Below are 17,254 nucleotides of genomic sequence, written 5' to 3'. Positions count from 1 at the left end.
CCTTGCCTGGCTACTTGTCTGTCAGTCAGTATAAAAGTGTGCCCTCTCTCTGGGCTTCATGTTTTCTGTTCATAAAAAATCATAACCTAGTATCAGAAAGACAGAGAGATTTCCAGATGCATCAGAGAGAGATAGAGAGAGAGAGAGAGAGAGAGAGAGAGAGAGAGAGAGAGAGAGAGAGAGAGAGAGAGAGATGTTTCTCACTTTTATAAATATTACTAATGCATAACAGGGATAGAGAGACAGAGATAAACATTAACAGGATAAAACAAAAGGGAATAAAATGACACAGGAAATGGGACTTCCACATTATAATCTTGCGTGCGGATCCAAAATCCTGCATGTGTGTGTGATTGTGTGTGTGTGCCTCTTTGGTAATCTCTGAGTCTCTATGTTATTGTGTCTCTATGTATGTGTGTCTCTATGTGCGTGTCTGTCTGCATGTGCGTGTGTGTAAGTGTATATGTTTGTTATTGTGGTTAGGTCTGATTATTTCAAAATATTTGAAAGCGTCCCTGCACTAGAGAGTAGGGGTGTGTTACCTGTTGTGTCTTTCCTACTGATCCCAGACCAGCGCGCACACACACACACATTCAGCAGCAGCTCCAACACTTAACGTCCAATTAGCTAATGTGTCCGGGCAATGAACAACCCGCTGGTGACGAGGCACTCTGGGCCCATGTTTGGCTTTGGCTAATTTTGCATTGCTACAAAGAATCTAATTCCAGCAAAGTAGGATAAATAGAAAACGATGACGGGGCTTCTTGGAGCGTTAGGAAGAAAAACCCTCCTCTCATTCCCCCTTGTTCATTTCTTATCTCGCCTCCTCTCTGATCGACTCCTCTCCTCTCACCCTCCTCTCCTCCCTCTGCTCCTCCTCTGACCTCTTCTTTCCTTCACTCCACCCGCCTCTCTTCTCCCCTCATCTCCTTCCTCCTTCCCTCATGTCCTCTCCTTCATGCTCCTCTTGGAACTAAATAGCACATGGAATTTCCATTTGGAACATGGAATTTTAATTGCAGAATTAAATATTCCATGTATCTGCCCTCTGATGGTTACATAATGGTCTCTCTCTCCTCCTCCCTATCTCTCTCGTTCTTAATGTGCTGTCTCTCTCTCTGTTTATGTGGTGGTCTCTCACTCTCTGTATGTTGTGCGCTCTATCTCTTTCTCTCTGAATGTGGTGTGCTCTCTCTCCCTCTCTCTCTCTCTCTCTCTCTCTCTCTCTCTCTCTCTCTCTCTCTCTCTCTCTCTCTCTCTCTCTTTCTCTCTCTGTGTGTGGTGCTCTCTCTCTCTAGCGGCCTACATTAAGGTGTACTTGTTGGACAAGGCTCTTTGTGTGGCTAAGAAGAAGACCAAGTGTGTGAGGAAGTCTCTGGACCCACTCTACAACCAGGTGCTGGTCTTCTCAGAGAGCCCCCAGGGCAAGGTGGTCCAGGTACACATCTACGCACACACACACGCACGCACGCACACACACACACACACACACACACACACACACACACACACACACACACACACACACACACACACACACACACACACACACACACACACACACGCACAAAATCACAATCTCACATACAAACACAAACATACACACAAAACACACACATACACACACACACACACACCGCAAACAAACAAACACACACACACACACACACACACACACACACACACACACACAAATGCAACCCAGACATACAAACACACACACACACACACACACACACACACACACACACACACACACACACACACACACACACACACACACACACACACACACACACACACACACACACACATACATACAGACACTGCTCCTGGTGTGTTTTGATTACTTTGTGGCTGCTGGAGGTTAACTGGATGATATTCAAACACAGAAGAAGCTTAGCATCCTCACACACAAACACACACACACACACACACACACACACACACACACACACACACACACACACACACACATACATACATACATACATACATACATACATACATACATACATACATACATACATACATACATACATACATACATACATACATACATACATACATACATACATACATACATACATACATACATACATACATACATACATACATACATACATACATACATACATACATACACACACACACACACTGACTGTCCATCTGTATATCTTTCTCTCCTTCCCTGTCTGACATCTGATGATATCTGTATGTCAACTGTCTGTATTTCAAACTGTGTATATTTGAATGTCTTAATGTCTGTATGTCTATGTATCAGTATGTCTTTGTTTCTGCATGTCTAAGTATCTGTTTGTCCTTCTTTCTGTATGTCTAAATATCTGTATCTCTTGTTGGCTGTATGTCTAACTATCTGTATGTCTACCTTTACATGAGTCTGTAGGTCTCACTGTATATATATATATATATATATATCTGTATGTCTAACTGTGAATACATATGTATGTATGTCTAACTATATGTCTGTATGACTAACTGTATATAAGTCTGTATGTCTAACTATCTGTATGTCTGTGTGTCTAACTGTCTGTATGCCTCACTGTCTTCTCTTCCGACAGCTGATTGTTTGGGGGAACTACGGCCGGATGGACCGTAAGTGTTTCATGGGCATGGCTCGCATCCTATTGGAGGAGCTTGACCTGAGCAGCATGGTGATTGGATGGTACAAGCTGTTCCCCACCTCCTCCATGGTGGACCCCGCCATGGGCCCACTGATGCGGCACTCCTCCCAGATGTCCCTGGAGAGCACCATTGGGCCCTGCTGCGACCGCCCCTAAAACTCATGGGAAATGTAGTTTTTTTTAAGGTGACATCAACCACAAGAACTATGCTAGAGACTCATGGGGTCAATGTAGTTTTTGATGTTGAACACAAGACAAGAGTTTCACTGGAAATGTAGTATTTGATGTTTTGACACAAGACTATTTTCAGAGACTCTTGGGAAACGTAGTTCCCATTCATATACCATTATATTGTAAATGGGTGCCAGGGTGAACGAAAATAACTAACTTCTTCTCGTGTTTCAAATCTCTCACCCTGGGGATACGTCGAATAGCAGCGGTGTTTAAGATGAGAACGAGACGAGGGCAAGGCCGAACAATCCTGGTTAATATTTCAAGTTCGTAAAAAAAGAGAAAAAGCTGTCGGACTGAATCATGCATGGAATGAAAGCTTCCCTCCTTGAAACACAACAGTTCAATCCTCCCGCCGCTCCACAGAGAGATAGTTTACAGGGCTGTACCTGACTAGGTTCTCCCAGACCTGTAGGAGACATACGCCGAAAAGCGAAGGGTTTCAGGTGAAGATGGCGAGCATGTTGGAGTAGCGATGAGATTTAGAAACTACACTTTATTGTGCCCACGCCGGAATTCTCTATGGCAATTATTCTGCAATTACATTTTTAAGATATTTATTTTTGAAAGATCACAACCTGTGTAATAATTCTCAAATCTCCAATCCAATGGACGCCAATCTCTAATCTACTGTGCCAATCTGTACCAGGAGGTGTCTTTGTGGTCTTACACCTTAAATACATTGGGGGTGCTTCTGGAGTCCTCTGGTGGTTTCCAGAGGGGAGGGTCGTGTCAGGCTGTGAACAGGCTTGTATTCCGGATGGGATGAGAAGCTACAACATCCCCTGCTTGTTGTAAATGACAGACCACATCAGCCTCGTGCTGATTAGCCATCTGGGCTGGGAAGGAGACGACTGAGAGCCAGGGCCTGAACGATACAGCCAGGAGAATAGAGTTCACCTGTACGGATTGGCTGGAAAAGATAAGAAGATTCGTAAGAATTTAACGGGAACAATGTATACTTTCAAAATATCTGATTGACCTCGTTTTTTTCTGATTTGAATTGGGTCTTGTTTTGGTTTGATTCATCATCCATATCATTCCGTCAATGCATACCTTTTTAAATCCCAATTTTCAGAGATTTTGGACCTTTCATTTTTGGAGATGTAGCTTAGACGTCTTATAGGGAAAAGTATTATTTGAAGTGACCAATTTGTTTTTACGTTGGTGGCCAGATATTATATTGGTTAGATTGGTTTTCAATTTGTGTTTTTTTTTTTTTTTTAATAAAACATAAATATAAATCTAGAAAATTCACTAAATAATTTTTTTGAAACAATCGTTGTTTGAGTAGCACTGTCCCAGGGATCTCTTTTCCAAACAAATGAACTTTATATGAAGCAATAAACAGATCCATTCCGTTCTTTATATGTTGAAGTACACTGCTCAAGTATCATGCTTGCAAATTATTTTGTCTTTGTGATTTCCTAAAAAAAACATTAGTACTAGAGGAAAAGTTTGACAATTCCAGTATTTTTCTCAAATACTTTTCTTAAAAGTCACACAAATTAATGTAATTTGTAGTGTTACCATTTACTTTTTCTTGTTCATGTTATTTGGCAAGGTCATGTTTTTTTTGCAATGTTTACTGTTTTTCATCACTGTTGCTCTCAATGTATTTATTTTCAGAATTGGAGCATGTCAGATTGTTAAATATTTTGGGATAGATGTTTATGTTAAAAACAAAACAGACCAACCTTTTGGTGAGACGCATGGGAAAATATTACATACAAATTATATCTGTTCCATTTTTATATAAATCTTGACATGTTTAGTTTAGTTCATTTTAATACAGAAAACTAAAATGAATACTTATTACTCTAAGATAATGTAAAAAATATACAGAATTATAATATTTACTTACAAATGACCATAGGAATGTTTTTGGTCAAACTTCTTTGTGCCAAAAAATTGTAATATTATAGAGGGCTGAGTGTTCAAATGAGGACCAATGAAGGGAAACACAAACCTGATATCAAAATTGTGGTAACTGCAAATTCAACACATTCTACCCTAAGGGAACTGACATGTTGTCTTGCTGTTGTTTAAAAAATTGTGCAAACTCACAAGGTACAGAATATTGCATGAAAATAAGCTATGTTAGTCATGACTTCCTCTCGTGGAAATCTGAGAAGAGAATGGTAGCCATTACAGAATTGTCCCGGATTGAAACATCCCCATTCCTGCATTAATAGTTGAAATGCTGCAAGGTTTAGAAGGTCTAGACAAAACATTTAAACGGTCTGGACAAAACATTGAAACGTCGTAAGATATTTTAACTTGATACAGCCTTCTGCTGAGAAGCATAGTTATGTACCTTTGCTATAGCTTAGCAGCAATGCTAAATAAATACATACATAAATAAATAACTTTCATACAGAATTTGCAGCTTTGCAAAAACATTTACAACCAATTTACGATGGACCGGTGTATTATGGAAGTTCTAAGATGGCTACCTTTATAGACTTTTCTATTGAATGAGATGACAATGAGTTTAATGTTAACCTGTTTACAGAGTACCCATGCAAAAAATAACAACGCTCTGGGGTTTTGCTATATCCGTTGGAGGAAGAACTAAAACTTATGTCAACCTTGCTAGGATGCTTTTACGTATGTTGTTACGTCGCTATTTATGTGGTTTTTGGCTCAGAACCGTCAAAACACTTTGTCGAACATTCTCATCATTGATTATACTGTTAAATTCAAACAGATGTTAAAACTTTGTGACAAGAATCAGCTAACATTTTAGACGTTGAGCACATCTATAAGTGTGACACTATCAGAGTGTTGTGTCGGGACCCCCCCCCCCTCTTGGTTTGGGAATTGTGTTTACTACATCGCCACCAAATGCAATGTGAGGAGAGGCCTTAAACACACTGATAACCACGCTGTTAGGACAAAGGACTACAGTGTATCACAATAAAATATCAAATAAAAAAAAAACAATAAAACACAATTTTAACCTCACTTAAATGTTCAGCTACCAAGTATCTTACGTTAGTTTCTGATAAAGCTGTATAGATCAGTTATGTATCCTGCCTACTTCTGATACTTCTGTTTAGATCAGATTTATAAGTAGAGTTTTCTTTATGGTTAAATATAAGCTATGTGAGAAATCTTTATATTTTACTGTTTAAAAGGCTGTCTGTCATTTATCATGTACCCCATCCTAGTGTGTCTACGAGAACTTCAAGTTACAACTTGAATCACTGTTTACTCCAGTTAAAGCTGACAGATTGCTACTCTGAAAAGGGACACGTATGACTTATTTTGTGTGGGGTTTTATATGGTTTGTGCTGTAACTGATCAAGAGCAACAAAATAATACCACATAAAGATTTAGCAAAGCTAAAGTCATGGTACTAGGCTAAGGTCATTATGATAAGCTATGGTCGTGATGCTATGCTATGGTCGTGATGCTAAGTTATGGTCATGATGCTAAGCTAAGGTCATTATTCTAAGTTTCACTCGGTGGTGTCTTTACTCAAACCAAAATGAATAAAAAGCTGAAACAATAATCTCACTCAGCTTCCCCTTTAAGTCCTCCTGAAATACTTGGTCCATGTAGCAGAACTCGTCAAGTAATACAAGTCATAAAGTATTTTCCCTCTCTTTTCTCATTGGCTTTTAACTCAAATACAAGACAGAAGGCGCTCATCCTTTGACACTGTGTGTGTTCCTACAAGGTGTTGGGTGATAATTATTTTGGGAACTGAAAGTAGAGGAAGAGGAGTGGGAGGATGAATGCACTGACTCATCTCCTACAGAGATCTTGTGAGGTCTTTTGCAGTCTGCCGTAGTGCCCATGGGCCCAAACACGTTCTACCACCCCTCTACTCCTTCACTTTCTCCTTAAAGCATGGTGAATGTGTCTACCTTTAGGAGGGAGGTCCCTCATGGGAATTGAACCTTGGTTTGTAGCTTTACACAGTTCTGCTTCAGACTATGTTCTCCTCACAGTTATATGACCTCTTAGAGTTAATGTCCATGTACACTGTATGTAGCGTCCTATTGGTTGCAATGAAGGTAACATTGGAACCAGAAGATTCATCAGGGGTGATTACCTCTCCTCCTACAAAGCAATGAGAATTCAATGTTTTAGTGTTATGTTATGTTTATGTCTTACGCCAGATGATTGTTGAATGTCAGGCCAATCAGGAAATCTTCATGTTTAGAATTTAACGTTCATGGTTTTGTATCAATGTGTTTAGCATTAAACCAGGACTAGTTCCTGAGTTTATCATACCGAGAGAAATGTCACTGATGGTTTCACTTGTCTGATCATTATTTTTGGTTCCGCAATGGTTTCCAGTGTTCAAGCATTGGAGATGGGAAATTGTACTTTTAGAGAGTTTGCGGCAAGATAAAAAACAGATCTATTTAATTGGTGTTTCTGCCCATTACAACCACAGTCTTGTATTGTTGCACAGTGGGAGCTGCCCAATAAACCCAAACTATTCTACTGGTGGGAAGCTTGCAAGCTTTCCCAGTGCAACCACAGTATTTTCTGCAGCCATTCTTCTCAAGCAGTTCAAACCGTAATTTCACAGATATTGGACTCTATTTCCCATCTGCGATGCGTCTGGTTGCATTGTTGCCTTCAGGTTCTCTGAAGTGTAGCAGTCCTTCATGAAAGACACATTTGTTGCCAAGCTGTTCTGTTGAGTAAACACACACAGCCCCTGCATTGTTACTCTGTTCAAGCTGTTAATAAAATACTTTAACTTGACCTCAGGCCTCTGCTCTCTGAATCAACCTGCATTCCTCTTGATTTCATTCAAGTGTTATCGTTATGTCAAGTCCATGTCGAATGGCAATTCTCCATTTGTGAAGGTGATAAAAAGGATCACAAAGTTATCTGGAAATAAATATCAAGGGGCATGACTCAGACCTGGTTCAGTAAATGAGCACAGCCGGTCTCACACGCGAGCACCATAACACGGCACAGCATGTCTCACACCTTGTATAACACGCTTCACTTCTCCCCCACACACACACACACACACACACACACACACACACACACACACACACACACACACACACACACACACACACACACACACACACACACACACACACACACACACACACACACACACACACACACACACACACACACACACACACACACACACACATTCAAGAGCCCCTTTAGGAGAACGATAAAATTGTTTCTGATCATGTGCTCAATGATTAATGAAATATAAAAAGACACCATGCCCTCATTGTGATTCTTTATTGACTGCATTCAATAATTTAACAGTTTCAACACCACAACCACAGCAACTCAAACAGAAAAATATAAAGCTCCATCTCACCCCAGACCTTCTTGTCTAGGTGTAAGCTTTAATCCTATTTTCTATTATATATATATATAATATATGTATTGGTAGTGACCTCTATGGTTGATTACTTCTGTAAGAAGAATCCCACACTTTCATTTTGAAAGAAAATACATTTAAAGGGGTGGTTAACAAAAAAGACATATGCAAATTCATATGTCTTGCGATTCTCATCAATTAGTTTGTTTACTACTCTGCTCTGAACTCAAGTCACGGTCTTGTGTGGATGAGGATGTGTGCAGCTCTACCTAAATCACAAAGCCAATAACAAAAATTCCACTTATTGATATAAAGTTAAAAAGTAACATCGATAATATAATCTGTATTTGCAAGGCCACATCTGATTCTCACATATAAATGATTGTATCTATGAACTATAACCTATACATTGATGCTTGATCATCTCAGCAATAACCTCATACATGACCTTAAAGTTCTTTCTTCTTGTTCTTCTCGCGTTGCATCAATTAGTTTACTAAAATACTGCACAAATATAGTTAACATCTCCCAAAGAAAATAAATCAGTAAACGTAATTCTCGGCTGTTCCCTGGCTCAGAGTGCAAAGACATTGAGGATCAGTTGAGGTCAGTTTAAGTCAGGTTTTTCTGTCATATTCTACAGTTGAGGTCAGTTTAATTCATATTCTTAATACTGAGTTAAAGAAGTATTCAAGATTAGTTTAATCAGTTTTAGTGTGTTTAACATTTTTTCTAGATTTATTCAAATTCAATTTTAATCGCTTTCTATGTTTATTTGGCCCAGTTTAAGTAGTATTGTAGAGTGGTGCTTAGATTTAGAATTGAAGTCTATTTAATTAAGCAACCTCGTGCGGAATACCCTTAGATTGTAGATTGTAGCATGATTATCAGGTTTAACATGGTTAGCATTCCACATGTTGGATCTTTATGGTTCATGACTTGGAAAATAGGACGGTATTACTTTTCGTTCCATCCATGTAATACGTCTGCTTGTCTTATATTTCAAAGTCGTTTTCCAGCAAGCCTAGACTGTTGCAGATATTTTCCGTCCACCAGTTGATCTGTTAGCTACATGATACACTCTAATGACTGGACCATGTGTGTGTGTGTGTGTTTGTGTGTGCACGAGTATGGGTATTTGTGTTCGTGCGCGCGTGCATGTGTGTGTGTGTGTGTATTCGTGAATAAAAAGATATGGACACTCAGAGAAAGACAAACACCGAAACACAGATTTTTCTCACTATTGATTCTCAGCACTGATTGATTTCTGCATGGCCTCCCAAATTCTGTAAACTTCTACTCCTGTCCTTGATGGTCTTCCCTGCAGCCTGTATTGCTTGAATTCACAGCTGGGATCTAAGCTGACTCCATAACCAGCGTGCTACAGATGCATCCTCCACCACCAGACGATCTATCTGCACTGGCAGAAACCCTCATGTGTGTGCGTATTTATGTTCTCTTGTACGCCGACGACGTTCAGCTCTACGTCAAAAATGCAAGAAAAATAACATTCGTAACAGCAAGGCCAAGGCACAAACATTTACGCAGTTGCATCACCTGTTCTCCGAGCTACGATCATCTCGAGATGTCTAAAGCCTCAAGCGTGACATATGACACAATGTTTCATTTTCATGTCCAAAACAGATATCAGTCCTACACAAAGCAATCAAAAAAAGGCGCTAGGTGTGTTTTGCTGGGATCTATTGGGTTGCGCTATAAATATAAACAAAATATGTGTGCTTTGTGGGCTCTTATGGCTTAAGTCAACAATCACAACCAAGGATTCCCCTCCAGGCTCCTCCCGTCTCAGGCTCATTCCCGGACGGAGATGACCACGTGGTCGTCCTGTCCTTTCCACAGCATCTCGCCCTCAAACTCCAGCATCTTGTGCTTGCGGCAGCGTAGCAGGATGCCCACCACCTTGTCGGAGATCTTGACGTAGCGGTCGAACAGCCGTCCGAAGGTCACCACGGTGTTCCCCTGCCGGTCCTTGTCGCCCATCTCCTGGATGATCCACACCATCTCCTCCATCTCCTTGTGCACGTGCCGCTGCGCCCGCTCGCCGCGCTCCGCCGTCTTGGAGCCCTCCTTGGGCTTGCCGTAGCCGCTGTCGCCCTTCTGCAGCCGCTGGGCCATGGCGTGGTCATGGTCAAACTCCTCGCTGAAGGGGTTAAGCTTCTGGCCCTCAATGTGCTTCACCGACCACTGCTGCCAGCGGTTCCGGATGTCCCCCGTGGTGGTCACCTTGATCTGCCCGGGGGGGCAGGGAGAGGGGAAGCAAGAGGAGCACTGTCATTGGGATAGGTTGGGCCTCTGTGGTAAAGAGCTTAAGTGATAGTCCTAATGTGTTTGGGGAGGGAGCGCCGCATCTTCCCTCTAAATACAACACATCATACACACATTTTCCTCCTCACATTTCCCTCTGCCCTCTCTTTCTTATTTATGCCCCCCCCTCCCCTTGGCGGTAGTGGTATGCCCCCCCTAAGCCCCCCTCCTCTCATCCTCCCTCGGGGGGCCCGGGGACATGTGGTATGTCCCCGGGCCCACGCTGGTGGTATGTCCCGGCCCCTGAACGGTGACACCAGAGCCTTCAGAATGTCCTCTGCAACAAGGAGAGCCTCTCGGCTGAGGACCTCCACCGATCCCCCAGAGACCAGGACAGACCACCATGAGGAACCACTCTATGACTCTCACTTTATATCGCTCTCTCTCGCTTTCACTCACCTTATCTCAGTACATCTGTCTCACTCTCTACTTGACTCTATGATTATCTCTGACTCTCTATCTCTCTCTCTCTCTCTTCCACTGACTGCAACTCTCTCTCTCTCTCTTTCTCTCTCTCTCTCTCTCTCTCTCTCTCTCTCTCTCTCTCTCTCTCTCTCTCTCTCTCTCTCTCTCTCTCTCTCTCTCTCTCTCTCTCTCTCTCTCTCTCTCTCTCTCTCTCTCTCTCTCTCTCTCTCTCTCTCTCTCTCACTCTATCACTCTTCCCCTGTCTCTCTTTACCCCTTCAAAGTATTATTTCTTTCTTCATCTGCCTGACGGGCTTTCTGTCTTTGTGAAGGTCAGAGGGTGATCAGTGTATTTATTTAAATGTTAGGTTGCAGTACGACACCGCTAATGCTTTACAACGTTAAACTCAGCGAGTGTTCCCTTCGGGGCGAGGGGGGGATGGCAGGAGTGTGTGTTTGTTGGTGAGTGTCCGTGTGTCTTAGTGTGTTTGAATGAGAGTGTGTGTGTGTGTGAGTGTGTGTGTGTGTGTGTGTGTGTGTGTGTGTGTGTGTGTGTGTGTGTGTGTGTGTGTGTGTGTGTGTGTGTGTGTGTGTGTGTGTGTGTGTGTGTGTGTGTGTGTGTGTGTGTGCATGTGTGTGCGTCTGTCTGAGAGAGAGACTGTGTATGTATGCGTGTGTGTATCGGAATTTGTGTCTGAGAGAGACAGTTTATCTGCTTGCGTGTGTATGCATGATTATGTGTTTGTGTTTGAGTGTGGGTGTGTGTGTTTCCTAAATAGGAGCGCTGTCTGTGTTTGTGTGGATCAAACCTTCAGGGTTTAAATGAGGGGAGGAGGGAGTGTGGGTGGGGGAGACAGGGGAGAGAGAAGAAGGGTATGTGCAGGTCTTCTTTTAGATGATATAAAATGGCTCCTGCTGGCTGGAGTTTATTTTAGGACACCTATAATGTGTCCGGAAGTAACCCAGAACCTTGTCCTGACTGTTCTGAAGCAGGTACAAATCAACACCTCTGAGTACTGAAACACTGGGTTTATGTATGGTTACCGTACCAAATCCAGTTCATGCAATAGTACTCTTTGGCTTCATTGAGAACAGCAGTATGATATGTACTACTCCATCGCTATTACATCTCTACACAAGTGCAAAGCAGCGGACGTCTGCCTCGTTCAGCTAATGGTTTTGGTTTTGTTTCACCGCTGGCAGGCTCTGTGCTTTATGAAAATCATATTTCATAAAAATAATAACTTCAACATGGCGGAGTCAAGATGTATAGTCGGCCCAGATCTAGAATGAGCAGAAACCCATCTGACAGGCTGGCTGCAGCAGTAGGATGCAGGAGGGAGAGCCGAGTGCAACACACAACATATGAGAGGGGCAGACCTCCATTAATTCAACAACAGCTCCCCTTAATCGCTGAGTCAGGATGCATTTCGAGGTGTTCTCTACTGACGTTTGCTGTAGATTATATTTCTATATTTCCATGAACCGTTTTCCACAATACCCCTGGGCTCTCTGATGGAGAGGAGTTGGCGAAGCATAGAAGACAGATTTATTGATTCTGGCCTGACAGGAGACTCTGGCGAAACAGAGTGATGCCTAAACTCTTGGGTTTAACAACCAACTAAGGGGGAAGCACATGGCCACATGGTCGGGTCACATTACCGACGCAGATCAACAGACCCCAGCTAATGCAAGGAGATGAAAAGTTGAGCTCTGTGGTGATTTGATTGTGAATGATCTCTATCTGTCTGTCTATCCCTCAGTCGTCTGTCCAGCCATCTATCCATCTCTCTCTGTGAAGCCAGAAAGGATTCTAGAATGGGGACAACTTATCCAACCATTTTGATTCATCCCTCCATCCCTCCAAATCTGTTATTTGATTCTGAATATTATTTATGATTAGCTACTTAATCATTTAGACACTTTCATCAAAAGCTACTTTGTATGGAATGTATTAATTAATTAATTCAATTTACTCGTTCAAGTTGTTAAAGCTAGGGTATGTTATTTATTTGAGAAGCATTTTTGGTCAAATTGATTGAAATTCTCTTTGCATCTCAACAGTAATGAGGAAAGGGAATGCGCTGAAAAAATTGAAAACATCAGTGGCATGACATTCGACGACCAACGACCCTCTGCACTGATGAAATGATTGCATGGCCTCCCTGTCTGTCGACCTACCTGTCTACCTACCTACCCTAAAAAATACCCTGATTACTATACCCTTGCATTCATTGCACATGACTGGAGTCTTCCACAAGGCTAGGCAGACCCTGGCTAAAGCTTATAAGCAATAAACCGTCATGTGTTTTCGGGGAGTTGGATCCTTTCAAAATCTAGCTTACTCTGGCAGGTTTCTCTAAACTGCCTGTGTCATGCCAAATTTGTACCGGGCGCGTCATCCATACGTAATCCACTCCAAATCTGCCTGGCAACAGATGATCGCTTCGTCCGTTGCCTGGCAACGGACGATCGCGTCGAATGACGTGAACATTCGCGAACCTTCTATCTAGCGATCCGTTATCTGTATTGTGCTATTTCGTCCTTGTCCTGCTTTAAACACTCAGTTTACTTGCTAAATTTGATTAAACAATTAAATACAATACAAATATAAAGTAAAAACAAGTGTTATCTGTAATGATATCAACCTCAGTTATTAGACCGTCACACGGAGCATGCGCAGTTGGATTGGCGCGCTGCATGTTGATCTCTGTTCACAGATACATCGTGTGTTTATTAAGGAACCCAACAAAACATTACATTATCTAGCGATCCGTTAACTGTATTATGTTATTTAGTCTTTGGCAACATGAGCGCGAATGTTTTTTGAAACCTGCCCGGCAACGGACAACGCGATCATCTGCTGCCATGCAGGTTTGGAATGGATTACGTATGGATGACGCGCCCGGTACAAATTTGGCAGCCGGTACAAATTTGGCATGACACCTGTCCTAGCTTTAAGGAGCGGGGAAGCGTTTCTATATATATGGACTATATGGACATTAGAACACCCCAACCACTACACTATCCAGCTTAATAGGTTATGGAATCAATTCACTCGTACAATACATTATTGAGTGCTCGTGAACATTAAGTACACTCTTAACTACGTTCATTCAACCCTTATAAAAAATTCTCATTCAGCAATCATTGAGGGAGACCAGGATTACACCATTGACAAATATGAATAATAGTTATGAATATTAAGCCATACATTTACCTTGGGCCTGTCGATTGGCTTCTTCAGGAGCCCGTTACTCAACTCCCTCTTTGATTCGCTGTGGTCGCTAAGCCCCACCTCCTCCCCCAGCCCGCTGTCCTCCGTGTCCAGGCTGCTGCTCCGCGAGCCCAGCGATTTATCCTGAAGCATCAACTTCCTCTCCTGGAGGGCTCCACTTCCTGCCCCGGCCCCAGCGCCGTTCTGCAGCGCCCTCATCTGGCGACGCCGGGTGGGCGACTCGCTGCCCGCGAGCGGTTTAAACTCGGCGGGACCGGTCTCCATCTTGCCCAGGATGGAGCTGATGAGGTCTCCGCTGCTGCACTCGCTGCGTCTCAGCGGGACACTCTTGGTCACGGCCCCGCTGCGGATCTTACCGCCGTCGTCGGCGTCTGCGGAGGCGACACGGGGCGCTACCAGCAGCTTCTTCACCGCGCGGGTGTGTTGCTCCTTCGAGTCCCCGACCTCCAGAGAGTCGGGCATCCAGCCGCTGGGGATGGTCTCCTGCTGCTCCGAGTGCACGTTGGCCCAGCCCTGCCAGCTCTTTGCCAGGCTGGCCACCGCCGCCGCACAGCGAACCTTCTTGGCCACGCGGGCAAAGGAAGGCCGCGCCCCCGGGGCGCTGCTGCTGCTGCTATCGCTCATGGCGACCACTGCGAGGGGACCACTTGGAGGTTCTGTAGTTCTGCAGTTCCGTAAGTTGTCTTGTAGTGATTCGCTGGTGGGTTGGGTTTGGGTTTAGTGGCCTACTGTAGGCGGTTTAACACGATGTGAAAGAGGTGGAATGTCAACGCCAGACCTTGAGTACTAGAAGAAAGGAAGTTCCTCCTTCAGCATCCCACAACTTTGGTTTGAAAATATAAGAAACATGAATAGAAAAACAAATAGTTATCCTAAAAAATAAAGTAAAAAGGCTTCTCAAGTCTTCGAGTCTCCTAAAAATTCTTATAGCTGATATCGAATTTTTCAAAACTGGGGACCATTCGGAATTCTTATAGAATATCCCATGGGCATCTAGAGTCTTTTGAAGTGCTCAAGACTTCCTATCGAGTCTATTCAGAGTGTCCTAAAGTGTGCCCTCTCTCTTCGAAGTGTTGGTCAGCAACCAGGAGAGCAGCAGTTGTTCTCCGCCGGCGAGACCCCCATCTTTAAATAGATTGGGCTCCTGAAGGAAGTGATGTTGCTGGACCCACAGGAGACCGGAAGGAGCTCCAGTGACATGTGTGTGGGTGTCTGTATCTGTGTGTGTGTGTGTGTGTGTGTTTCTATGTGTGTGTATGGGTTTATATATGAGTGTGTGTGTATATCGCACTGGCACATAAACTTATAATCACACACAAACACACACAGACACACACACACACAAACACACACACACACACACACGCACGCACACACACACACACACACACACACACACACACACACACACACACGCACACACACACACACACACACACACACACACACACACACACACACACACACACACTGGGGTTCAGTGTGGTGACGGATGTTCTTTATGGGGACTGGGTCTGGTTGAGGTCCTGGAGGTCCAGAATACCCCTCTGGAGATTCCCTCCCCTCCTCCTCCCCAACATAACAACCTGCCCTGACATGAATAGATACGCTACAGTGCATAACATGTATGTTACTTTGTTATGTAGCCGCTTTTAGCATGCAGAGGTTATTAGTGTGCATGTTTGCGTGCGTGCGTGAGTGTGTGCGTGCGTGTGTATGTGTGCGTGTGTGTGTCTGCATGACAGTATACATTATGTCTATGTGTGGGAACATTTTCAACATGTCTTCATGATGATCAAGAGACTATGAATATGAGGTGAATGTTTTTGTCTGTCCCATCTATTTTTTTCTGTCTGTCTATCTGTCTCTGTCTGCATGGCTGTAGATGTTGTGTGTGGGAACATTTTCTGCATCTCTGAATCATGAGAGACATTGGCGACTATGAATATGCGGTGAGTCTTGCTGTTTACTGTGACACACAAAATGCCTTCCAGCCAACGTCCCCTTTTACATTTAGATATTACATGTCGTCACCCTCTGTTTTGACCACGACACACAAACACACACAAACAAACACAAACACAAACACACACACACACACACACACACACACACACACACACACACACACACACACACACACACACACACACACACACACACACACACACACACATGTACATGTACACACATGTATACAAAGTAGTATACTTACTATCATTTTTGTATGGTTGTTATTGTCAAATGAATGTATGGATATATTCAATAAATAATCAGTAAAATTATACACACTTTTTTGCAAGAAAATAGATAATTAATAATGACTATTATTTCGATAATAATTTAAATTGATTAAAAGGTGATTTAATTTATTCGATTGAAACAACAATGGACCTATCCTTGCAGGCAATGAACACATTGATGCTCATGATTGATGAACGAGCCTCACCCATGACCCGCTAAAACACTTCCTATCAGTCACCTTCAAAGCTACCGCTAGTGCTATGCTACCGCTACGTCAGTGCTACGCTAGTGTGCCTATTTTAGGGCCCACAGGCACAGCAGGTGCTGGCGTGCAGATAACGCAGCTGCTGTCTTGTGGGGAGTGAGACACGCACACGTAAATGCTCAATACACACACGCACAAACATAGACAGATATACGCACACAGGGACAAACACTTCAACAATCATATTGACACTCACAATTACTATGCACACATATACTTTATTACTAATACACAGGCACATGTACACACACATGCATACACACATGCATACACACACACACACACACACAAACACACACGTACACACTTGTAGACAGACACATATGTAAACACACACATATGCAAACACACACAAATACACAGATTTAAACATATACACCAACACATGAAATACACACACACACACACATACACAAACACACTCGAATGAAATACACCCACACACACACACGCTCAAACTCAAGTACAAACACGCATATACACACACAGGCTGACATTGGAGAGCGGAGAGGGAGTTTGAGGAGATATTTTGGTCTGAGACTGAAGAGAGAGGAGCTTCTCTGTTTTGTATGCTTAGCT

The 17,254-nt window shown here is 43.0% G+C and overlaps 2 protein-coding genes across 2 annotated transcripts; one reads left to right on the top strand and one right to left on the bottom strand.

Annotated features, from left to right (window-relative positions):
- The first annotated feature begins 630 nt into the window (after positions 1 to 630).
- On the top strand, positions 631 to 2,846 carry rims4 (regulating synaptic membrane exocytosis 4). The gene is made up of 3 exons (XM_056606520.1): positions 631 to 658; positions 1,299 to 1,438; positions 2,583 to 2,846. Exons 1-3 carry the CDS (start codon positions 631 to 633, stop codon positions 2,799 to 2,801), a joined length of 387 nt encoding a protein of 128 aa, XP_056462495.1. The 3' UTR covers positions 2,802 to 2,846.
- Positions 2,847 to 8,077: 5,231 nt separating this feature from the next.
- On the bottom strand, positions 8,078 to 15,277 carry abraa (actin binding Rho activating protein a). Its single transcript, XM_056606823.1, has 2 exons — positions 14,149 to 15,277; positions 8,078 to 10,449 (listed from the first exon to the last, which is right to left on the bottom strand). The coding sequence occupies exons 1-2, from the start codon at positions 14,788 to 14,790 to the stop codon at positions 10,012 to 10,014; spliced, it is 1,080 nt and encodes a 359-aa protein (XP_056462798.1). The 5' UTR covers positions 14,791 to 15,277; the 3' UTR covers positions 8,078 to 10,011.
- Positions 15,278 to 17,254: the final 1,977 nt, after the last annotated feature.

The sequence above is a fragment of the Gadus chalcogrammus genome, chromosome 13 (genome assembly GCF_026213295.1).
Source record: "Gadus chalcogrammus isolate NIFS_2021 chromosome 13, NIFS_Gcha_1.0, whole genome shotgun sequence".
Taxonomy (NCBI): domain Eukaryota; kingdom Metazoa; phylum Chordata; class Actinopteri; order Gadiformes; family Gadidae; genus Gadus; species Gadus chalcogrammus.
The sequence above is the reverse complement of the archived record's forward strand: the minus strand, read 5'-3'. Positions and strand labels throughout refer to the sequence as shown.

Excerpts from the sequence above, each read along its gene's own strand:
- rims4 (XM_056606520.1), top strand. The coding sequence starts at position 631 with ATGTGTCCGGGCAATGAACAACCCGCTG. Across the intron at positions 659-1,298 it reads GGGCAATGAACAACCCGCTG|CGGCCTACATTAAGGTGTAC; the intron begins GTGACGAGGCAC and ends CTCTCTCTCTAG. Across the intron at positions 1,439-2,582 it reads CCCAGGGCAAGGTGGTCCAG|CTGATTGTTTGGGGGAACTA; the intron begins GTACACATCTAC and ends CTCTTCCGACAG.
- abraa (XM_056606823.1), bottom strand. The coding sequence starts at position 14,790 with ATGAGCGATAGCAGCAGCAGCAGCGCCCCGGGGGCGCGGCCTTCCTTT. Across the intron at positions 10,450-14,148 it reads AGCCAATCGACAGGCCCAAG|ATCAAGGTGACCACCACGGG; the intron begins GTAAATGTATGG and ends CCCCCCGGGCAG.